The 19,275-nt window shown below is 37.4% G+C and overlaps 2 protein-coding genes across 5 annotated transcripts in view; both read right to left on the bottom strand.

Moving 5' to 3' along the window:
• The window catches only part of clasrp (CLK4-associating serine/arginine rich protein), a 30,222-nt gene extending 26,998 nt beyond the window's left edge, over positions 1-3,224 (bottom strand). For 2 of the 3 annotated variants that reach the window (XR_012357061.1, XM_073850579.1), the window contains exons 1-4: positions 3,109-3,224; positions 2,123-2,265; positions 1,896-1,993; positions 1,699-1,800 (exon numbers count right to left, since the gene is read on the bottom strand). Coding sequence is in view for 2 of the 3 variants with exons in the window: in XM_073850579.1 (XP_073706680.1) it covers positions 1,699-1,800; positions 1,896-1,993; positions 2,123-2,221 (299 nt within the window). In the remaining variant the exon portion in view is untranslated. The remainder of the gene's footprint in view (positions 1-1,698; positions 1,801-1,895; positions 1,994-2,122; positions 2,266-3,108) is intronic. The other variant, XM_073850580.1, reaches the window with a different exon arrangement.
• Positions 3,225-6,492: 3,268 nt separating this feature from the next.
• siae (sialic acid acetylesterase) lies at positions 6,493-17,739 on the bottom strand. 2 transcript variants are annotated; one of them, XM_073850444.1, is made up of 10 exons: positions 17,612-17,739; positions 14,549-14,698; positions 14,267-14,427; positions 13,998-14,136; positions 11,509-11,683; positions 11,038-11,174; positions 10,830-10,963; positions 10,571-10,725; positions 10,306-10,492; positions 6,493-7,619 (listed from the first exon to the last, which is right to left on the bottom strand). In XM_073850444.1, the coding sequence occupies exons 1-10, from the start codon at positions 17,670-17,672 to the stop codon at positions 7,386-7,388; spliced, it is 1,533 nt and encodes a 510-aa protein (XP_073706545.1). In that variant the 5' UTR covers positions 17,673-17,739; the 3' UTR covers positions 6,493-7,385. The 2 variants fall into 2 exon arrangements, with proteins under 2 accessions (XP_073706545.1, XP_073706544.1); XM_073850443.1 differs by having other exon boundaries at positions 14,549-14,701; positions 17,612-17,708.
• Positions 17,740-19,275: the final 1,536 nt, after the last annotated feature.

Here is a 19,275-nt window from a genome sequence, read left to right as displayed (position 1 = left end):
TAATAAGATTAATGTTATACTTTTTTTTTAAACATAAATCAAAAATATTGGATAAATGCAATACCTTTAAATATAAAATCGAACCACCAATAGGTGGCAGTAGTCACTGTCTTAATGAGCGAGTCACGGATTCAACCATAGATGGATTCAACCAGTTCGTTCACTGACTCACCCGATTCATTAAAAAAAATGCTAAATCATTCAGTACTGAAACACCGCTGTGTTGCTCGGAGATTCACGGAGGTTCTGCTGTTGCTTAGAACTATTTTCGTTTGCAAAAATGGTTAATGATGTGTCTAAAATGTAAGTCAGTTAATATTAACTACTAGTTTATTGAACTATGTTTGTTCATGCTTGTTTCTTTATGTATGCTTTTGAGCCTATTAGTGTTGAGTCAGATAGCCTGCATGAGCTTGATACCGTCCGTTTTCAGTTATCTGAAGTAATAAAATCAGAATTATGCTCACCAAAGTTTCGTTGTTGCGCTAGTTATTGTTTGTAATTGATGTTTTAATCAGGCTACTTGTCCGGTCGGGCAAGTAAAATCCCCTTTCACTTGCCCTTTCACAAAATCCACTTGTCCCGGACAAGCGTTAATGTCGAGCCCTGAGTAGTAACCGAGTGTGATCGCTCACTCAAGTCACATGACATAACCTTGGAAAATACTAACTTTAGAATATAATATTTAGAACAAAATTTAGAACAAAAGCTCATCATTACTAATACAATTTAATCAAATGTGATAAAATAAAGATGTGTTTAAATTGGTTAAATTAGTTAGAGACAAGTGACGTCAACCCCAACAATGGGCAGCAGGGGGCGTGAGAGTACCGCGGTACGTATCGTGGTTGGTGTATCGCGATATTTCGGTTCGGTTTGTAATATCGTTACACCCCTATAGCCTATACAGCAAAACCCACTAGATGCGAAGCTGCTGGTTGTTCATTCAAAATATTGTGGAAAAAGAGAACATCAATGCGGAGATCATCTTGTTTATGGCAAAACTGAAACCAAGCCGTACACGCAGAACACATATGCATCGCATGTTCTATAAGGACAGGTTTTCAGTCCTTTGTATTAAACTATACATGATGATGTTTTGCTTGTAATTGTTTAAGCAACTTATGTAATTATATTTGGTTTATAAACATAATTTAAACATTATGCACTTCTTTCAAAGATAAAAGTGTTATTTGTTGTTTTGAAAAAAACGTGCATAAGCAATATTTTGCTCGATCCCCCCTCTTGTGGCCTCAGAAGAGAAGCCAAAAGCTTTTTTCTTCCTAACTGAAATTATGCTCTTTAAAATTCAAATATAATTTAAATATTGATAACATTAAGTACAAAATTTGAATTTAGTTTTCAACCATTTTGACAGTGCTAGTTGGTTGCACTGCTGGTCAGAAAGCTCTTGGATTTCATCAAAAATATCTTAATTTGTGTTTCCGAGGATGAACAAAGGTCTTACAGGTTTGGAACAACATGAGGGTGAGTACTTAATGACAGAATTTTCATTTTTCTGTGAACTAACCCTTTAAGTGAGGAATACCAGAGAGTTACACTGAAAACTAGATGGGAAATGAAACCACACTATGCCCCCATTTTGGAAAGCCAGCATCCTGCTGCCTGTTTCTTTGCTTACTTATAAAGCAATCTATTTTATATTTTTCTACACGAAATTAAGATCATACTACTCACGTAGTGTTGACAAGAGGTGGTGTATAGGTGGGGATGTAGTCCAAGTGTGCCCTGACATCAAATCTATCAATCATGTTGCTGGTATCTCCTTGCCAAGGCATCCTGTTAGGACAAAGAATGAAGCTGTAACAGTTTTCCAAACAAAAACCTTTATATGGGGTTATGTTGGTCCATTATGTCGTATTCTAGTAGCATACATGTTGAGGGGACTCTCAGCTGCCAGGGCTACAGCTGAATCCAGGTGGATTTTGTATGCCCGGCCATGAACCTGCAGGAACTGGGCTGGATCCTTTTTCTACACAGAATGAGAGAAATGCAATTGGTCATTTAAAACTTCTGTCCAGGAACAAGATTAGGCTGTGCTCAAAAAAAACAAAGAATGAAAGTGCAGTCAAGGTCATGACACTTTCGTTTATCGACTTACAATTTTCTCATAGTACTCTCTGCGTCTCTCTCCACGCCGCTTGTAGTCCACCATCATCCCGCGCAGTTTGCGCTCATGTTTGCGGGCCTCCTGCCACATGACGGCTCCGCTTGGGGTTGGGGCGCGTCGGGGCAGGGCTGCTGCTAGGGGTCACAGAGGGTGCAAATTTAACCAACCTACCCAACTAACACACAAGCTGACATATATAATGCCATTCTGAATCTGACTTGATCTTTACACTCAGAGAAAAGTGAAATATTTCCACTATGGGAAATATACATTATGCTACATTACTTTATAATGTATGGATTTCCCCATTGCACCTAATGAACTGCAGTAGCTATGCATTCAAAAAATGTGGCACTTGTGTCATGTGTCAATCAATGTACAATGCAATTGTCATTTTGTTAACTAAACTAGTAAATTGTCTTTACTAAACACCAAGTGTCCAAACACTTTAAGGAAATGATATTTAAGGGTTACAGATTAACTAAGCTTAATTAAAAAAGTTTGACACAGTCAGCTTCTGAGTAAAACAGGTTTGCGTTTGCAACATAGATAACATTAAAACTATATAACAGTGGTAGAAACGCATTACGTTTACAATATAAGTGCATAATAACACATGTTTAACAACTCAGTAACGTTAACACAATAAAGTATGAAAAAGTTGTTGATAGCCAAATAGCTAAACACTCTCAGGCGAAATCCACAAACATACAAATTCTGTATTTAATTTATACTATATTTATAAACGCATTTTCAAAGACTGTTCATTAATCAACACGAGAAACGTGCACGCAATATTAAGATTTACGTTACAGTTTACGTGAGATTGTATAAAATGTTGCAAAACGCTGGCGGAGCCGCTAACGCTAGCATGCTAGCTAACTGCATTTTACACACAGCGTTAACAAACAGCTGACGATGAAGCGGTGCAACCGTCACCAAATGGTTTTTGCGATTTCTAGAATTAAATGAATTACCTGTTTAGGTTTACAATATGTACAGTGTGGGTTTTGATAGAAACACAAACGTCGGTCACCAGGTGGAAAGGCCGCTAGTTTACATACACGCGCACACGCCTTCTAGCGCACGCGCTCCTCATGTCATTGAGTTGAAACAACTAGAGGCGCTATATTACATTAATTGCGGATGTAAGTTAAATTTTCATACAGGGGGCGCACTCTGGCTCATAAACACTGCGTATCAGTGTTATTGTATATACTTTATAGGTGTTTTAGGCTGTTTAGAGCTATTTAAAAAGTGCATATAACATTTATGGATATTATTAATTTGGTACAGAATGCACGTAGCTGTTATAAATCATTTTATTTATTCAATTTAGTAACTGTGATCCATCTACTGGTGGTTATGGAAGCCCGTTTCCACCACTGAATAAAAGAGTTAATAAAACTCGCAATTCTGTGAACATATCAGTCTTTTTGCTCCTCAGAAATAAATAATTCTCAATTGCGAGTTTATATCTCACAATTTGAGAAAAAAAAGAGTCAGAATTATGATATAAAAAGTCGCACTTACCTTTTTTTATTTTTTATTCAGTGGCGGAAACTGGCTTCCAAAGTTATCATATACTTTTGGTGGTAAAAAAAGTGATTTTGTGGCTCTTTGTGATGTGTTGGGGAAAGTTAAAAATTAATGCATTACAGTATTGCGTTAATTAACTAATTACATTTTGTAGTACTTTTTAAATCTGGACTGGGCTTACTTGTTTGTTTTTAATATTCATGTCTGTTCAGTAGGAAGCAGTGCTGCCATTCTGGATTGCATGAACAGTAGGCTGCAGAAAAAGAAACTTCAACACGCTTCAGCATTAATAATATTAATCAAATTTAATAAAATAGTAATAATCTAAAGTCATTTTTGCGTATTAGTATGGTTGAATTGGATCATCGAAGGTCAACAGCAAAGACATTGGTTAACCTCTAAACCTGCACCCCTATTTTTAAGAATTTTCTGAAAAACGACATACCGAATGTCTTTAGCTCTTGAACCCTGCACTCTTAAAAATAAAGGTGCTTTAAAAGGTTCTTAACAGCGATGCCACAGAAGAACCATTTTGGTTCCACAAAGAACTATTTGTTCAAAGGTTATTTAAAGAACCATCTCTTTCTTAAAGTGCCCCTATTATGCCTTTTCAAATATGATATTTCATGTAGTGTGTCATGTAGCTGTATGTGAACATAAACTATCTGCAAAGTTGTGACGCCGACAGTGCACTATAAATAAAGTTTTTGTCTATCAAAAAAAAAGAGTCGGCTCACATTCGCCTAAACGAGTCGTCAGCAATTCGAATCTTTTTTCTGTAACGGCCACACGTCACGAGCTACACATTTGCGTAATGTCCGCCCACATTCAATTTCGCGAACAACTTGCCCGCCCACAAACAGCAGGCCTACCATTTTCACGTGGATTACATCATGTCAAGAAGACGCCCTGCGCTGTGACAGCCTGTGAGAGTGAATTTGTTTTATATGCCCTTCCAAAAGATGAAACTATCAGTGGTTAACATTAATTTTTTCAACACCTCAGCAGTCCAATGCCAATCTTGTGTTGTGTTCGCGTCATTTTACTGTGACTGCTTTTCTAATCTTGGGGAGTAACGTTACAACGCGAGATTCACCAAACGCTTGGTTTTAAAAAATGGATCAGTGCCCAGTTTATTTGGACCGGCTTGCTCCTCTGAACTTCTACCTGTAAGTATGATTAATAATTGTATTTTCTAGCGATCGTTCAAAATACGTCTTTGTGTACGTTATGGTGTGTAACAACCCCGCACATGTCTTGGTAACCGGCTAACTTGCGTTTCTGTAGTTCTGTTGTTCAGCTGTGAGTGCAATGTAGTCTAAAAAGTCTTGTGATTGATGCAGCTTGACTGTCTGTCTGCCTTATTAGTTTAAGTAATGATAATGATAAACAATGGCTTAACGCAGTGTTATGGATTGTACAGTGTTGAAGTTCACAACGTAGAGGTGTGCCCGGTTCGCTTACAAAAGCAAATTGCAAACACTGTCCACAGTTAACATATGACACCCACTGAGAAACGTCCTGCTCCGGTCGTGCTTGCAAAACAGTTTCTTGTCGATGTGACACTTCAACAGTTTCATCGTCAGACTCCGGCTCGAATTGATAGGGTAAAATCGAGGCTATCTTTTCTATGCATTAACAGGTCTCCGCAGCTGTCATTCAGTTATGCCAATGGGCGTTTCGGTTTGCGCTGTAGCGGTAGACCAATCCAAAAGGACTGCACCATCTGACCAATCACAGCAGTGAGGGCTCACTGAAAGGAGGGGTTTAGAGAGACTGATTCTTCGAACTGCTTCACACGAGTCGTTTACGAATCATTTAGAAACGGGGTAAAAATAAATCTAATTTTGGAGAAAACTAAAGTGTTTTTTGAACTTGCATACATGTAAACCTGTTTTAAGAGACTATTACAACAATATTAACTACCTTTAAAATGGCATAATAGGGGCACTTTAAGCCCACCAACTACAGTTGCCGCAGTTTATAGTTGTCATTGTCCTTTTGTAAGTATTTTTCCAGATGTTATGCGCATGATTTATGTCATAATGACATGCAAGCAAACAACCAAATAAAGGATTTCAAGAACAACAACAACAAAAAAAAAAAAATGCACAATGCAAAAAATGATGTCGGTACTGTCACCTTCTTCCTGTGAAATATACAAAACATAAAAATGACCTGGCCATTAGGTGGCGATACTGACACATTCCACAAATAAGCTACTTTTTTCTTTTCTTTTTTTTGATACACGGACAAATTCCACGGTTATGCAAGTAAAAATTAACTTGGCATGCAAAACAGTAACATTTGAAAACACCAAATGTCTGTATCCCTCCCACAGTGGTCATTTTAGTCTGTTCAAAGATTAAATTCACAACAAAGACCAAATTGGTTCATTATATTAATTGGTAGCGTGGTCCTCATATTTGGTGTCTACTTCTACGGTTTGGTTGTCAGACTTTTAAGTCCGAATATGAAACCGGTAGATAGGGATAATTTATTACTTTTTGTTTTGGACGTTTATTTACCTGAGCAACTAAAACTGTTATGTGAATGTATATTTTTTATATATTTGTATGAACCATTATGATTTAATTCTGATTAGCAGTGCTTTTCTGAAAAAAATGTTTTATGGCAGTGATGCATGAAGATGTATCTGGTTTCTTGTGGCTTCTCTTTAATATTTAACTATATCTTACAGGAAAAAACTGATGTTAATCAAAGTAGTTAAACTTTTGCAGGTTATGAATTCTCCACTAAACATGATTTTCAATCAGAAGACAAAACTCAACCTCACACAATGAACAAAGTCTGACACAGTCTGACAATACAAAACGTTTAATGTTACATCACATAAAAAGCAAACTTACAATGTCCTTTCAAAAAAGGGAAAATCTAAAGTGCAACATGATTAAATTAGGTAGAAATAGGTGGAAAATGTCTCCAATCAAGGAGTTCACATTACGAACAAAGATTATGTCACAAGATTTGCAGAAATACAATCATGCAGAGATACAATCATTCAAAATCTCCTTTAATAAATATGTTAAACATTTTGCACATTCATATAATTATTTTGCATCCTAAAAAAACTTAAGTCAGTAGCCAACAGTACATTCTATCAAAATGATTGATTTTTCTTTTACGCCAAAAATCATTAGGATATTAAGTAAAGATCATGTTCCATAAAGACATTTTGTATATTTCCCACCGTTAATATATCAAAACTTATGCTAACTTATGCAAAAATATGCATTGCTAAGGACTTCATTTGGACAACTTTAAAGGAGATTTTCTTAATATTTACATTTTTTTGCAACCATATATTCCAGATTTTCAAATAGTTGTATCTCGGCCAAATATTGTCCTATCCTAACAAACCATACATCAACATTTAACTTTCATGTGATTTATAAACCTCAATTTCAAAAAATTGACCCTTATGACTGGTTTTGGTTGGGTCACATATGGCAGTGGTTTTAAGTCCTGGTTCTGAGGATCCATATTTTGTATGTCTTCCTTATACAACATGCCTGATTCAGATCATCGGCTCATTACCAGAGAGCTCTATCAACCAAACCGAGCTTGTCAGATATTAGAGGCATACAACATTTGGAGCGGGCCCCTAGGACCAGGATTGAAAATCACTGCTATATGATATTAAGAGACATTTTGTAAACTCAGTTGTTCAGTAGGCCTATACTTTTATTGGTTACTAGTTTGTTATTGCCAGGATGAACGGTGGTGCAGGCAAAAGTCCATCAGAGCTGTAGATAGGGCAGGCTTTGAACTTACAAGGCCAGTCTGTCCAGAGATAACGCACAGCAGTAATATTAGCAGCAGGACATTTTGGTTTAGATACTAGGACATAATCAAAGCCATGTTTTTCAATGGGAACAGGTAACCATTTGTCATCTGTTTCACACGTCTTGTCCTCAGAGCAGCAGATCTATGGTAAAAAAGATGAAAATAAAAATTAAAAAAATAGCATTCCCACTTCAAACTTAATTTTTAAATTAAATACAGTTTAATTCAAAAGTTTACATACACCTTGCAGAATCTGCAAAATGTTTATTATTTTACCAAAATAAGAGGGATCATACAAAATGCATGTTTTTTTTTTTATTTAGTACTGACCTGAATAAGATATTTCACATAAAAGAGGTTTACATATAGTCCAGAAAAGAAAATAATAGTTTAATTTATGGAAATGACACTGTTCAAAAGTTTACATACACTTGATTCTTAAAGGAACACTCCACTTTTTTTGGAAATAGGCTCATTCTCCAACTCCCCCCCGAGTTAATAAGTTGAGTTTTACTGTTTTGAAACCCATTCAGCCGTTCTCCTGTTCTGGCGATATCACTTTTAGCATAGCTTAAAATAGATCAATGAATCCTATGAGACCAATAGCATCGCGTTCAAAAATAACCATTGAGTTTTGGTATTTGTCCTATTTAAAACTTGACTCTACTGCAGTTATATCGTGTGCTAAAACCAGCGGAAAATGTAAAGCTGCGATTTTCTAGGCTGATAAGATTAGGAACTACACTCCCATTCCAGCGTAATAGTCAAGGAAGTTTGCTGCCGTAATATGGCCGAAGCAGGCGCAGTAATATCACGCAGCGCCTGAAATAAGTTCCCAGCTGGGTAACTTCCAACGAGGAACGCTCCCTGTGCATGCAGTTGGTCACGTTGTGCTGCGTGATATTACTGCGCCTGCTTCGGCCATGTTATAGCAGCAAACTTCCTTGACTATTACACCGGAATGGGAGTGTAGTTCCTAATCTTATCGGCCTAGAAAATCGCATCTTTACATTTTCCGCCGGTCTTAATGCACAATATAACTGCAGAAGAGTCAAGTTTTAAATAGGACAAATACCGAAACTCGTTGGTCATTTTTGAACGCGATGCTATTGGTCTAATAGGATTCAATGATCTATGCTAAGCTTTGCTAAAAGTGATATCGTCAGAACAGGAGAACGGCTGAATGGATTTCAAAATGGTAAAAACCAACTTATTAACTCGGGGGGAGTTGGAGAATTAGCCTATTTCCAAAAAAAGTGGAGTGTTCCTTTAATACGGTGTTGTTGCCTGAATGATCAACATTTTTTTTTTTTTTTTTGGTGATAGTTGTTCATGAGTCCCTTCTTTGTCCTGAACAGTTAAACTGCCTTCAGGTCCCACAAATTCTTTGATTTTTCAGCATTTTTGTGTATTTAAACTTGTGGTGGGCATAGATTAATTTTTTTAATCTAGATTAATCTAGATTAAATCTTGAAATTAATCTAGATTAATCTAGATTAAAATGGCTAATTTGAATTCTTCTGAAGGCATTCAGAATATGTGTGCTACCCAAATAATGACTAAAAGTAAGTCTTTGAGAACGGGTTTCTCAAGCCAGGTGGCGCATTAGACCAGGCGCTCATCTCCTGTTTCCAAAATGCATTACAAACTGCTTGACAATTGCATTTACAACACAATTAACTATACAAACTTGTGTAACCAAGTACTTCTGCGCAAAAGGCTGTACGACGTGCGCGTTCCAGTAAAATACACAGGCGCGCGGGCATGGATAGCCTATCTGCGTGCATCTTCCAATAAACTGCGTTGCTTTTAGAAGCGTCAATTCAGTTGTTGCATATAGTTTAATGTCTTTATTTCGGGATTATCAAAGTAAATTATAACTCAAACTTGAGATTTTACTGGGGCACAGCAGATTTTCACTGGGGCACGTGCCCCAGTAAAAAGGGTCTAGCAACGCACGCACCTGCCCTGAAGCGGCTTCATAACTGCATCCATGTCTGCGCGTCTCATTTGATGTGGTAATTTCACAGAAGTTGAAGACTCGTTCTCGCCCCCTACATTGCAATTCAACTAGATATACGTCATCCGCGCTAAACTATCAAGGTGAAGGTCATCACAGCTTACATAGTTTAGACCCAGCTCCCAACCCAACTTTGAGAATAGATTAACGGCGATATTTTTTTTATCGCGCGATATGAGTCTCACGTTAACGCAGCACGTTAACGCCGATAACGGCCCACCACTAATTTAAACCCTTTCCAACAATGACTGTATGATTTTGAGATCCATCTTTTCACACTGAGGACAATTGAGGGACTCATGCGCAACTATTACAGAAGGTTCAAATGCTCACTGATGCTCCAGAAGGAAAAACGATACATTAAGAGCCTGGGGTGAAAACTTCTGCACAGAATGAGGATGTGTACATTTTTCTTATTTTGCCTAAATATATATATTTGTTTTATTTGTTTACTGCCTTACAAAAGCTACAGAAGATGTACCGTTTTTTCCTTCTGAAGCATCAGTGAGCAGTTGAACCTTCTGTAATAGTTGCATGTGAGTGCCTCAGTTGTCCTCAGTGTAAAAAGATGGATCTCTAAATCATGTATGTAAACTTTTGAACAGGGTCATTTTTATAAATGCAACTATTATTTTCTCCTGTGGACTATATGTAAATCCCTTTTATGTGAAATATCTTATTCAGGTCATAACTAAATATCCCTCTTTTTAAGGGAGTTAAATAATTAACATTTTGCAGATTCTGCAAGGTGTATGTAAACATTTGACTTCAACAGTATGTACCTATACATATTTGAAGGTTATCTTACCTCAAAAAATCCATTATCAGAAATGGCATAAATTCCCTGATTAAACACAATGCCAATAAAGTCCTGTTTGAGCACGGCGTGAGTAGGGAAAGGTCCTTGGAAAGATACATTCTTCTCCCCATAGGCGACAGCTCTTGCCCCTAGCACAAGTCTATATGCCACATCCTGTTTATCCTCTGGATGGATACTAATAAACAGGCAAATCAGCATGTTAGCATTAAACATTTTAAATAACACTTTAACTACAGCTTCTAATCTTCCATACCTGCCAAAGGGGGACTTTTCATCAGGTACATCAATAGCAACAGCCATGAAGGTGTTCTTCATACGCTTATTAGGGGCAAAGCCATAGTCTGCGGTCTGATGCCAGCGTATTTCTCTGAACCCATCTTTTTTATCGTTTTTGCGATATGTGCTTAGCTAAAGATAAAATCAAAGTACAATTTTAAGTATTGATGGCACATGTGTCTTGTCAAAAGTATTGTTAAGATATATTTCTTCAATTACTGACTATTCAAGGGCACCTGTACAAATCCAAATGGAAAGTCTAGTGCAGTTTGGCCACCTGAGCCTTTATGGAAAGCCATCCTCCAGTCGTCAATCATGATAGGGAAAGAGCAGTTGTATTTATCCCTGTTGTAGTTTGCATTAGCCTCACCTGAGATAAAAAGCAAAGTAAAAATAGCAAGTCTTTGAATGTTAGAATTGTTATACACTGCTGCAATTCTTCACCTTGGTACCATATGGCTCCTGTTATGGTCATGTTGAGTAATGGATGGATCATGGCATTCCAGAGCACCGAATTCTTCCTTTTATCAGAGACATCCTCCGAGGGGTCACTTTGTACAAATAATTCACTATGGGGAACACTGCAATTCAGGTACAAAAGTTAAACATGTAAAGTCATGGTACTCTTGTGTTGTTATTTTTGTTTTCTTTGCTCACAAAAAGTATTCCCGTAGCTTCATAAAATTACGGTTGAACTACTAATGTCACATGGACTATTTTAATGATGTCCTTACTACCTTTCAGACCCTTAAACATGGTAAGTAAGCAGGGTCAGAAAGCTCTAAGATTTCATCAAAAATATCTTAATTTGTGTTCCGAATTTGTCTTAAAGGCTTAGAACAACATGAGGTTGAGTAATTAACAACAGAATTTTCAACATGATAAAGTATTACGTATTTTGTTACAGCATTGTACCTGTCCGTCAATCCACACGTGTGAAGTGCCCGTGTGGATGACCAGGCCTCCACAGGTGTGCCTCCCCAACTTGAGTGTACTAGCCCTATGGGATACTTCAGTGTTTCATAGAGATAGCGGCCAAAGAGCCAGCAAACTGCAGAGAAATGGCTGAATTCCTTTCCACCAAGCAATTCTTGAACAAAGAGCACAAAAAGACAACAAGAACAGCTGCTTATCTCTCTGCAGGAGTGTTATGCATACATACATCTAACAGGTTTTCATTTTCCTCTGGACATTACCCTTACAGGGAACGGCAGGCATTAAGACTATGGCTTAATATGACGCAAATGATGTCTCTTCCTGAAATATTAAGTAGAACGCCCATTAAAGATTTATGTTATTTAAAAAATCCACATTGTTTTATGCATATTGTAGACTATGGGGGTTCCATTATGACATGAAATGGTTGCACTCTGTGAGCTACTGGCGCTACCTGTTGCTATTTTTACCGCGACACATCTCGGAAAATAAAATACTGATACGATTACCACAGCTACTGAAAGAGCTTACAGGTGGCGATGAATATAAGTATAGGCTTAAACCAAATGTTGTACCATCGGCTTTCCCCACAAGGAGTCTAAATGCCCCTGGATATCGAGTGAAATCCGTGCTGAGGAACTCCTTCAGTGGCTGCGGCTTTATGATAAGCGTCAGCATGCTTACATCCTGACAGGATGGCATCTAGCGTTTCTTGTCTCTGCTGTTTGTAAGCTCTTTCAGTAGCTGTTGTCTACTAAAAGCCTCAGAAGCATCAGGGCTAAAGTGGAGAGAACAAAGACGCGGGTCTTTAGGAAGTTTTATTCATCCACAGGCATCTTCCTATTCTTTTCTCTGCTTCTTATCACTAGGAATAACAGTGAAGGCTTACTTTGTTTCTCTTGTTGCCCTTCAACTGAAAATTACAACCAAAAGCGACGCAATGTGGCTTTTTATCAGTATTTTATTTAGTTGTGTTGTGGTAAAAATAGCAACAGGTAGTCCTAGTAGCTCACCGAGTGCAGCCATTTCTTGTCATTGAAATAATGGTGCCCCATAGTCTAAAATACACTATATTGCCAAAAGTATTCGCTCACCTGCTTTGACTTGCATATGAACTTAAGTGACATAATATTCCTAATCCATAGGGTTCAATTTGACGTCGGTCCACCCTCTGCAGCAATAACAGCTTCAACTCTTCTGGGAAGGCTGTTCACAAGGTTTAGGAGTGTGTTTATGGGAATTTTTGACCATTCTTCCAGAAGCACATATGTGAGGTCACACACTGATGTTGGACAAGAAGGCCTGACTCTCAGTCTCCACTCTAATTCATCCCAAAAGGGTGTTCTATCGGGTTGAGGTCAGGACTCTGTGCAGGCCAGTCAAGTTCATCCACACCAGACTCTGTCATCCATGTCTTTATGGACCTTGCTTTGTGCACTGGTGCACAGCCATGTTGAAAGAGGAAGGCGCCAGCTCCAAACTGTTTCCACAAAGTTGGGACCATGGAATTGACCAAAATGTCTTGGTATGCTGAAGCATTCAGAGTTCCTCTCACTGGAACTAATGGGGGCAAGCCCAGCTCCTGAAAAACAACCCCACACCATAATCCCCCCTCCACCAAACTTTACACTTGGCACAATGCAGTCAGACAAGTACCGTTCTCCTGGCAACCGCCAAACCCAGACTCGTCCATCAGATTGCCAGATTGAGAAGTGCGATTCGTCACTCCAGAGAACGCATCTCCACTGCTCTAGAGTCCAGTGGCGGCATGCTTTACACCACTGCATCCGACACTTTGCATTGCACTTGGTGATGTATGGCTTGGATGCAGCTGCTTGGCCATGGAAACCCATTCCATGAAGCTCTCTGTGCACTGTTCTTGAGCTAATCTGAAGGCCACATTAAGTGGAAGTTTGGAGGTCTGTAGCGATGCCTCTGCAGAAAGTTGGCGACCTCTTCGCACTATGCGCCTCAGCATCCGCTGACCCCGCTTTGTCAGTTTACATGGCCTGAGTTGCTGTCGTTCCCAAATGCTTCCATGTTCTTATAATACAGCTGACAGTTGACTGTGGAATATTCAGGAGCGAGGAAGTTTCACGACTGGACTTGTTGCACAGGTGGCATCCTATCACAGTTCCACGCTGGATTTCACTGAGCTCCTGAGAGCGAGCCATTCTTTCACAAATGTTTGTAAAAACAGTCTGCATGCCTAGGTGCTTGATTTTATACACCTGTGGCCATGGAAGTGATTGGAACACCTGATTCCGATTATTTGGATACTTTTGGCAATATAGTGTATGTATAAAACTATGTGGATTTTTCATGGGTTTTCTACTACATATTTCAGTAAGAAACATAATTTACTTTATATTAAGCCAAACAAGTCTTAATACCCAGGTTTTCCTTTAAGATAAAACAGGAATGCAACCAATATCTCATTCATTTGTGTTTGAGACCATATTCCATACTCGCTGTTGGTCGGGACCAAGGAACCTCCACTCTTGCAAGGTCAATTAGTTCCTCTTCGCTCATCTCCAAGGCAGCCTGGAATATCCTCACGTCTGTGTACTTTGAGGCCAAGGCCAGCTCCTCTGTTGCATTAATCACCTTTTGAAGAACAACAGACATACATGTATATCATCAAATATTTATCACATAAATATCACAAAATAGAGGAATAAGTAAACTGACTTATAACTCAAAAAAAGACTTTGAGTAAAGAGATTGAGTCACTTACTTGACCAAGAGTGAATGCCATGTTACTTTGTCCACTACATAACCAGGTATCTCCAAAGAGCACATCTGTGAGTGTGACTGAGCTATTAGTTATGTTTTGAGATGCAGTCAAATTGTAGGGACCACCAGCCTTTACAGGTTCGAGAGTTGCACGCCAAATACCTGTGACACATTTAAATTAGACTAAATTGTTAGTGGATATTAATTACATTATTTCTGTTTAAGTTTCACAGTCACACAGGTTTGAATTGATTTGCAATGTCAAATATTATAAAATACTTACCATTGATAACAGTAGTAAAGACTTCGTATGATCCTGACAATGATACCACAACCTTGGCACCTGTCTGTCCATATCCCCACACGACTGCTTCGGCTGGGGCCTTCTGGAGTACCATGTGATTCCCATAATAAGAAGAAAACCGAAACGTTTCTGCTGGGAATACAAGGCAATGAGTTTATGCTTTATGGTAAGATTGTATTGTAGTGATGGGGTAATTCCAGTCATTCATGTGACCTGCATTCTCAAATAGTGTTCTTCAATTTGAAGGCTTCAGAGCTTGGCTGCCATGTCATTGAGCGCCATTTAAGGCCATTTTAGTTTGAAGGATCCTTGTAAGGCAACCTTTGTTTTGTGTCCTTTTTCAGCTTATTTTCAATAATGGATCTAGTGTATTATTCATGTCCCCCAATGACCCATAATCCTTTTTAACATATTTTAGTTGTATATTCAAATTAAATTGCCCATTATGTAATTCAAAATGATTGCCACTCATTGCTTTAATAAAAAGTTAATATATACACATTTGACTTTTAATTGTATTGTAATGCCATGACCTCAGAGTGAAAACTTTTAGGATGTACCCCAGCAGACTTAAGTGGAGTCAGAAATGTTGTAATTATTAGTTTTTCCCTTGAAACTTGAAACATTGTGGAAACATTGATCTATAATATAGAGAATCATATACCTATACTACCACAGTAAGATTATGAAGTTAGAAGTAAGAAGTTTTTTAAAGAAGTCTCTTCTGCTCACCAAGCCTGCATTTATTTGATCCAAAATACACCAAAAGCAGCAATATTGTGAAATATTTTTATTATTTAAAATAACTGCTTTCTATTTTAATATATTTTAAAATGTAATTTATTCCTGTGACCAAATGATACATATGTTACATTTATAGACATTTATAATGTTACAAAAATTTATATTTCAGATAAATGATGTTCTTCTGAACTTTCTATTCATCGAAGAGACCTGAAAAATTTATGCTCAGGTGTTTTCAACATAATAATAACAATTGTTTTGGAGCAGCAAATCAGATTGTTAGAATGTGACCGGAGTGTTGATACTAAAAAGTCAGCTTTGAAACCACAGAAAAAAATTACATTTTAAAATTTATTCAAATAGAAATTTTAAATAGTAAAAACAAATCACAATATTACTAGGGTTGTGACGATGAGGAAATTTCCCCACCGGTTAATCGGCATGTGACAACACCGGTAATACCGGTATCACCGTGGGGGTTTCCTCTTTTCTTCTTTTTTTCTGCTTTTAAATAGCTTATAAATGCGTGCGTATTATACTTTCACTTTTGCGGGAATTGGCAACTCGGCGTCAATTGTTTGAATGGACGACAACGAAACTACAAAAAAAAAAAAACTTTGAACCCAAAATATTGCCAAACAGGTGCTTTTGCATTGCTTTTTGACACTAAATCGTCCGCCATTCTCTTTCTGTAAATTCGACTCCTCTCGTTGTGATGTTTTATTAACAAATTTCGCGAGGAACTCGGCTCGCACAGATAATTAACACGGCCAATTCACCATCAGCAATCACACTCCCTATCCAAGCACTACAAGAGAATCCCTTTAAATAGCCAAGCAGTCTTACCTTCATCATCTCTTGTTTTCAGCATCCCTCCACCAAGCTGAATGATTACCGAGCTCAGTGCCCTCTCCCGGACAGCACGCCAAACACGCTTAACTTTTACGCTGTTTATTATATGTAAGCGCGAACTCGTGAATTCCTCACGTGATAAATGAAATATGACCCATTGTAGCTATGTTCAGTTTTTAATTATAGTGCATGCTCTCGTCTTAAGTAAATTATTTAGAATATTTTCCATTCAATTCAAATAAATATTTAATAAAAAAAACAATACTTAAAAAAAAAAAAAAAATGTGGGGACGGTGTCACGGTGGAAAAGTGATGTCACCGGTGTTGCGTCTTAAAACCGGTAACACCGTTAACACCGTCTATCGTGGCAAGCCTAAATATTACTGCTTTTGCTGTATTTTGGATCAAATAAATGCAGGCTTGGTGAGCAGAAAAGACTTCTCTAAAAAACATTAAAAATCTTCCTGTTCAAAAACTTTTGACTGGTAGTGTATATTAAGCAGTGAGCAAAAAAAAAAAAAAAAAAAAAAAAAAAAAAAATTCTACATTGAATCATAATAAATTAAATTTCCTTAATTTTGTATGCTGTATTTAAACAATTTTCATCATTTTGAAAAATAAAAAATATTGTAAACATGAGAATGTACCCAATATAGTTGACAGGCAGTTAGTATACTCCTTGACAAATAGGTCACTGAAGATCAAATATAGAAAAAATGTAAAAGGACATTTACCATAAATATCAGAAACCACATTCTCACAAAGTTTTATGATAAACCATTTTTTAGTTTTCTGAAGGGTGTTTGGTTATATAGCTGACATCATTTTTGTGGACATGAGTAAAATATATATTTCCTTATTTGAAAGAAAATCAAATTTAAGTTGTATTTTCATAAGGTATTGAGAACCTACAAACATCCAGATTCTTGAAGCACCCTTTGAAAAAAAAAAAGCTGTTTTTACGTCATGACGCTGTAACGTAACCACGTGTTCCATAACAATTCCGCGTGACATGCTGTAAACAAGGTCCAAACAAGTCCTATGTAAGCAAGCACATTATGCGTTTTTGCTGAGCGTAAGTTACTGGAACACTCCAAATGCTTATAATCAGGTATTGGGTCATTTTCGCGAACCTCTCGTTCCAAATAATTAGTGAATGAAACGTTGACCAGTCTTGTGACCCAGTTCAACATCCATTCATTCGCTTACAACAACAACAACATCACGACTCGTTCACCAACAACATCGACACTGCATTGCAGAGCTTAACATAATGTAAAATTGTACGACAAGTTTATGCTTAACTGTTTCCTTGATGCTTTCGATCTCATTTGAACCATTAGCGTCTGCGAACTTCAAGCACATTATGCATATCAAAACCTCGCATTGTAAAAACAAAACGTTTAGTTCATGTAAATCACTGCATATCAAAAAGTACTAGCTTACCTGCTGATAAAACACTGGCAAATGCGCTCAAAACGAGCGAGATAGCAACCGTCGTCTGCATCTCTCCAAGTGAATCAAAAGAAGGAAGTGCATTTACTTGACGTAGGCAGTATTTGGTTCATTGTTCAACCAGTTTAAAGTTGTCAAACCTGACACTTGCTTTGATACTGAAATATTTAAGAAGTTAACACTCACTGGGACAAAGTGTCACTGGGGTGGTTTTCTTTTTAATATACTAATACTAATCAGGTTTCAACGCTAAGGATTTTTTCTACTGGCCCGATTGGGCCAGTGGTTCAGATTTTTACTTACCCTGCCAAAATGTTCACTGGCCCCACCAAAAAAAAAAAAAAAAGTTAATAGTTATTTTCTTAGCCACACTTTAAATAATGTGTCAAAAGCCAAATACAACTGTATACATGCACGTTTCCTTAAATACAATTAACAATTAAAAAAAATTATAATTGTGATGTAAGAAAATTTATGCACAACAGTATGTCCAGGTTAATGGTCCCCGATCAGCAGTTAACTATACATAAATGGAGGATTCCTATTAAAGGAATGTTGTTGCAAAGAAGAAAATTAAACAATATTAGTAAACAGAGTGTTATTAAGCAGAATTTCTGTTAAAAGTTTTTTTTTTTTTTTTTAACGGTGGTCGTCCATGATTTTTTTTTTACCTTAACTATAACTATATTAGGCTCAGATGTGCCATGAGTGCAATCAAATTCATAAATTCATGTTGAGATTAACATTTTAAAATAACATTTTGAATACAGAGATCTGCCAGCAGGTGGCGGCAAGAGACTGATGTAATTACTGAATCATATCGTTCATTTGATTAGTTCGAACGGATGGTTCATTCAGGAATAAAGCAAGTGAGTGTCTTTATGAATGGGAAATTGAATCATTTCACTAGATTTGTTTAAAAACGCACGTTCATTTATAAACGAAACACAGTTGTTTGAGTGGAGATGCGCAGACTACTCGTTTCAGACTACTTTTGAAGATGAAATAGAGCAAAATCAGGCATAGTGTTATAGTCAGACAATGTAAGTCACTTAATAATAACTTATTGTTTATTTAACTGTTGTATTAAATCAGTACCTCATTTACAAGCTGTCACTCATCTTTGTTTGCGATATCACAAAGCTCTATTATAATCAACGGCTGATATTACTCAGCGTTGCAAAAACGTGTAGAAACCTTTGAAGCTCCACTGAGCGCAAACACAAATATGCTGTTGGGGTCAGTCGCACATTGTGCTCCTAAATATTTTTTCACAGTCGCACGTAGTAATTTTAGTCGCAAATGCGAGTTAGAAACTGACATTTTCCTTTTAGCTTTATAATTTGATGTTGCCGCCATGTTGCCTTCTCTTCGCTCTTCGTCTCTTCCTGGTTGTTACCAGGTTACAGAAAAAAAACTGTGCTTACAACATTCAATCAGATAAGAGGAACCGAAAAGCAATATGGTTTTCACGACATCACAGAGAAGGTAGCATTTAAAGGCTTAAAAACACAAGCTGTTTCTCGCTTCTAAGACTGTATTTGCACGAATTTGACAAACAGTCGCAGGCAAATTAAACTTTAGTGATAACTGTCTACTGTCCCGACCCCGGGCCATCGGGCAGTCCTTGTTGTCGAGCCCTACTAATACTATTA

The sequence above is a fragment of the Garra rufa genome, chromosome 11 (assembly GCF_049309525.1).
Source record: "Garra rufa chromosome 11, GarRuf1.0, whole genome shotgun sequence".
Lineage (NCBI taxonomy): Eukaryota > Metazoa > Chordata > Actinopteri > Cypriniformes > Cyprinidae > Garra > Garra rufa.
This window is presented reverse-complemented; position numbering and strand designations above follow the sequence as displayed.

Bases quoted from the DNA above. Each gene is read 5' to 3' on its own strand.
- siae (XM_073850443.1), bottom strand. From the start codon at position 17,672: ATGCAGACGACGGTTGCTATCTCGCTCGTTTTGAGCGCATTTGCCAGT. The intron at 11,684-13,997 runs GTATGGAATATG...TCTTTGTTCAAG, and splicing joins TTGGTCCCGACCAACAGCGA to AATTGCTTGGTGGAAAGGAA. The intron at 7,620-10,305 runs GTAAGATAACCT...TTTTTACCATAG, and splicing joins CTGATAATGGATTTTTTGAG to ATCTGCTGCTCTGAGGACAA.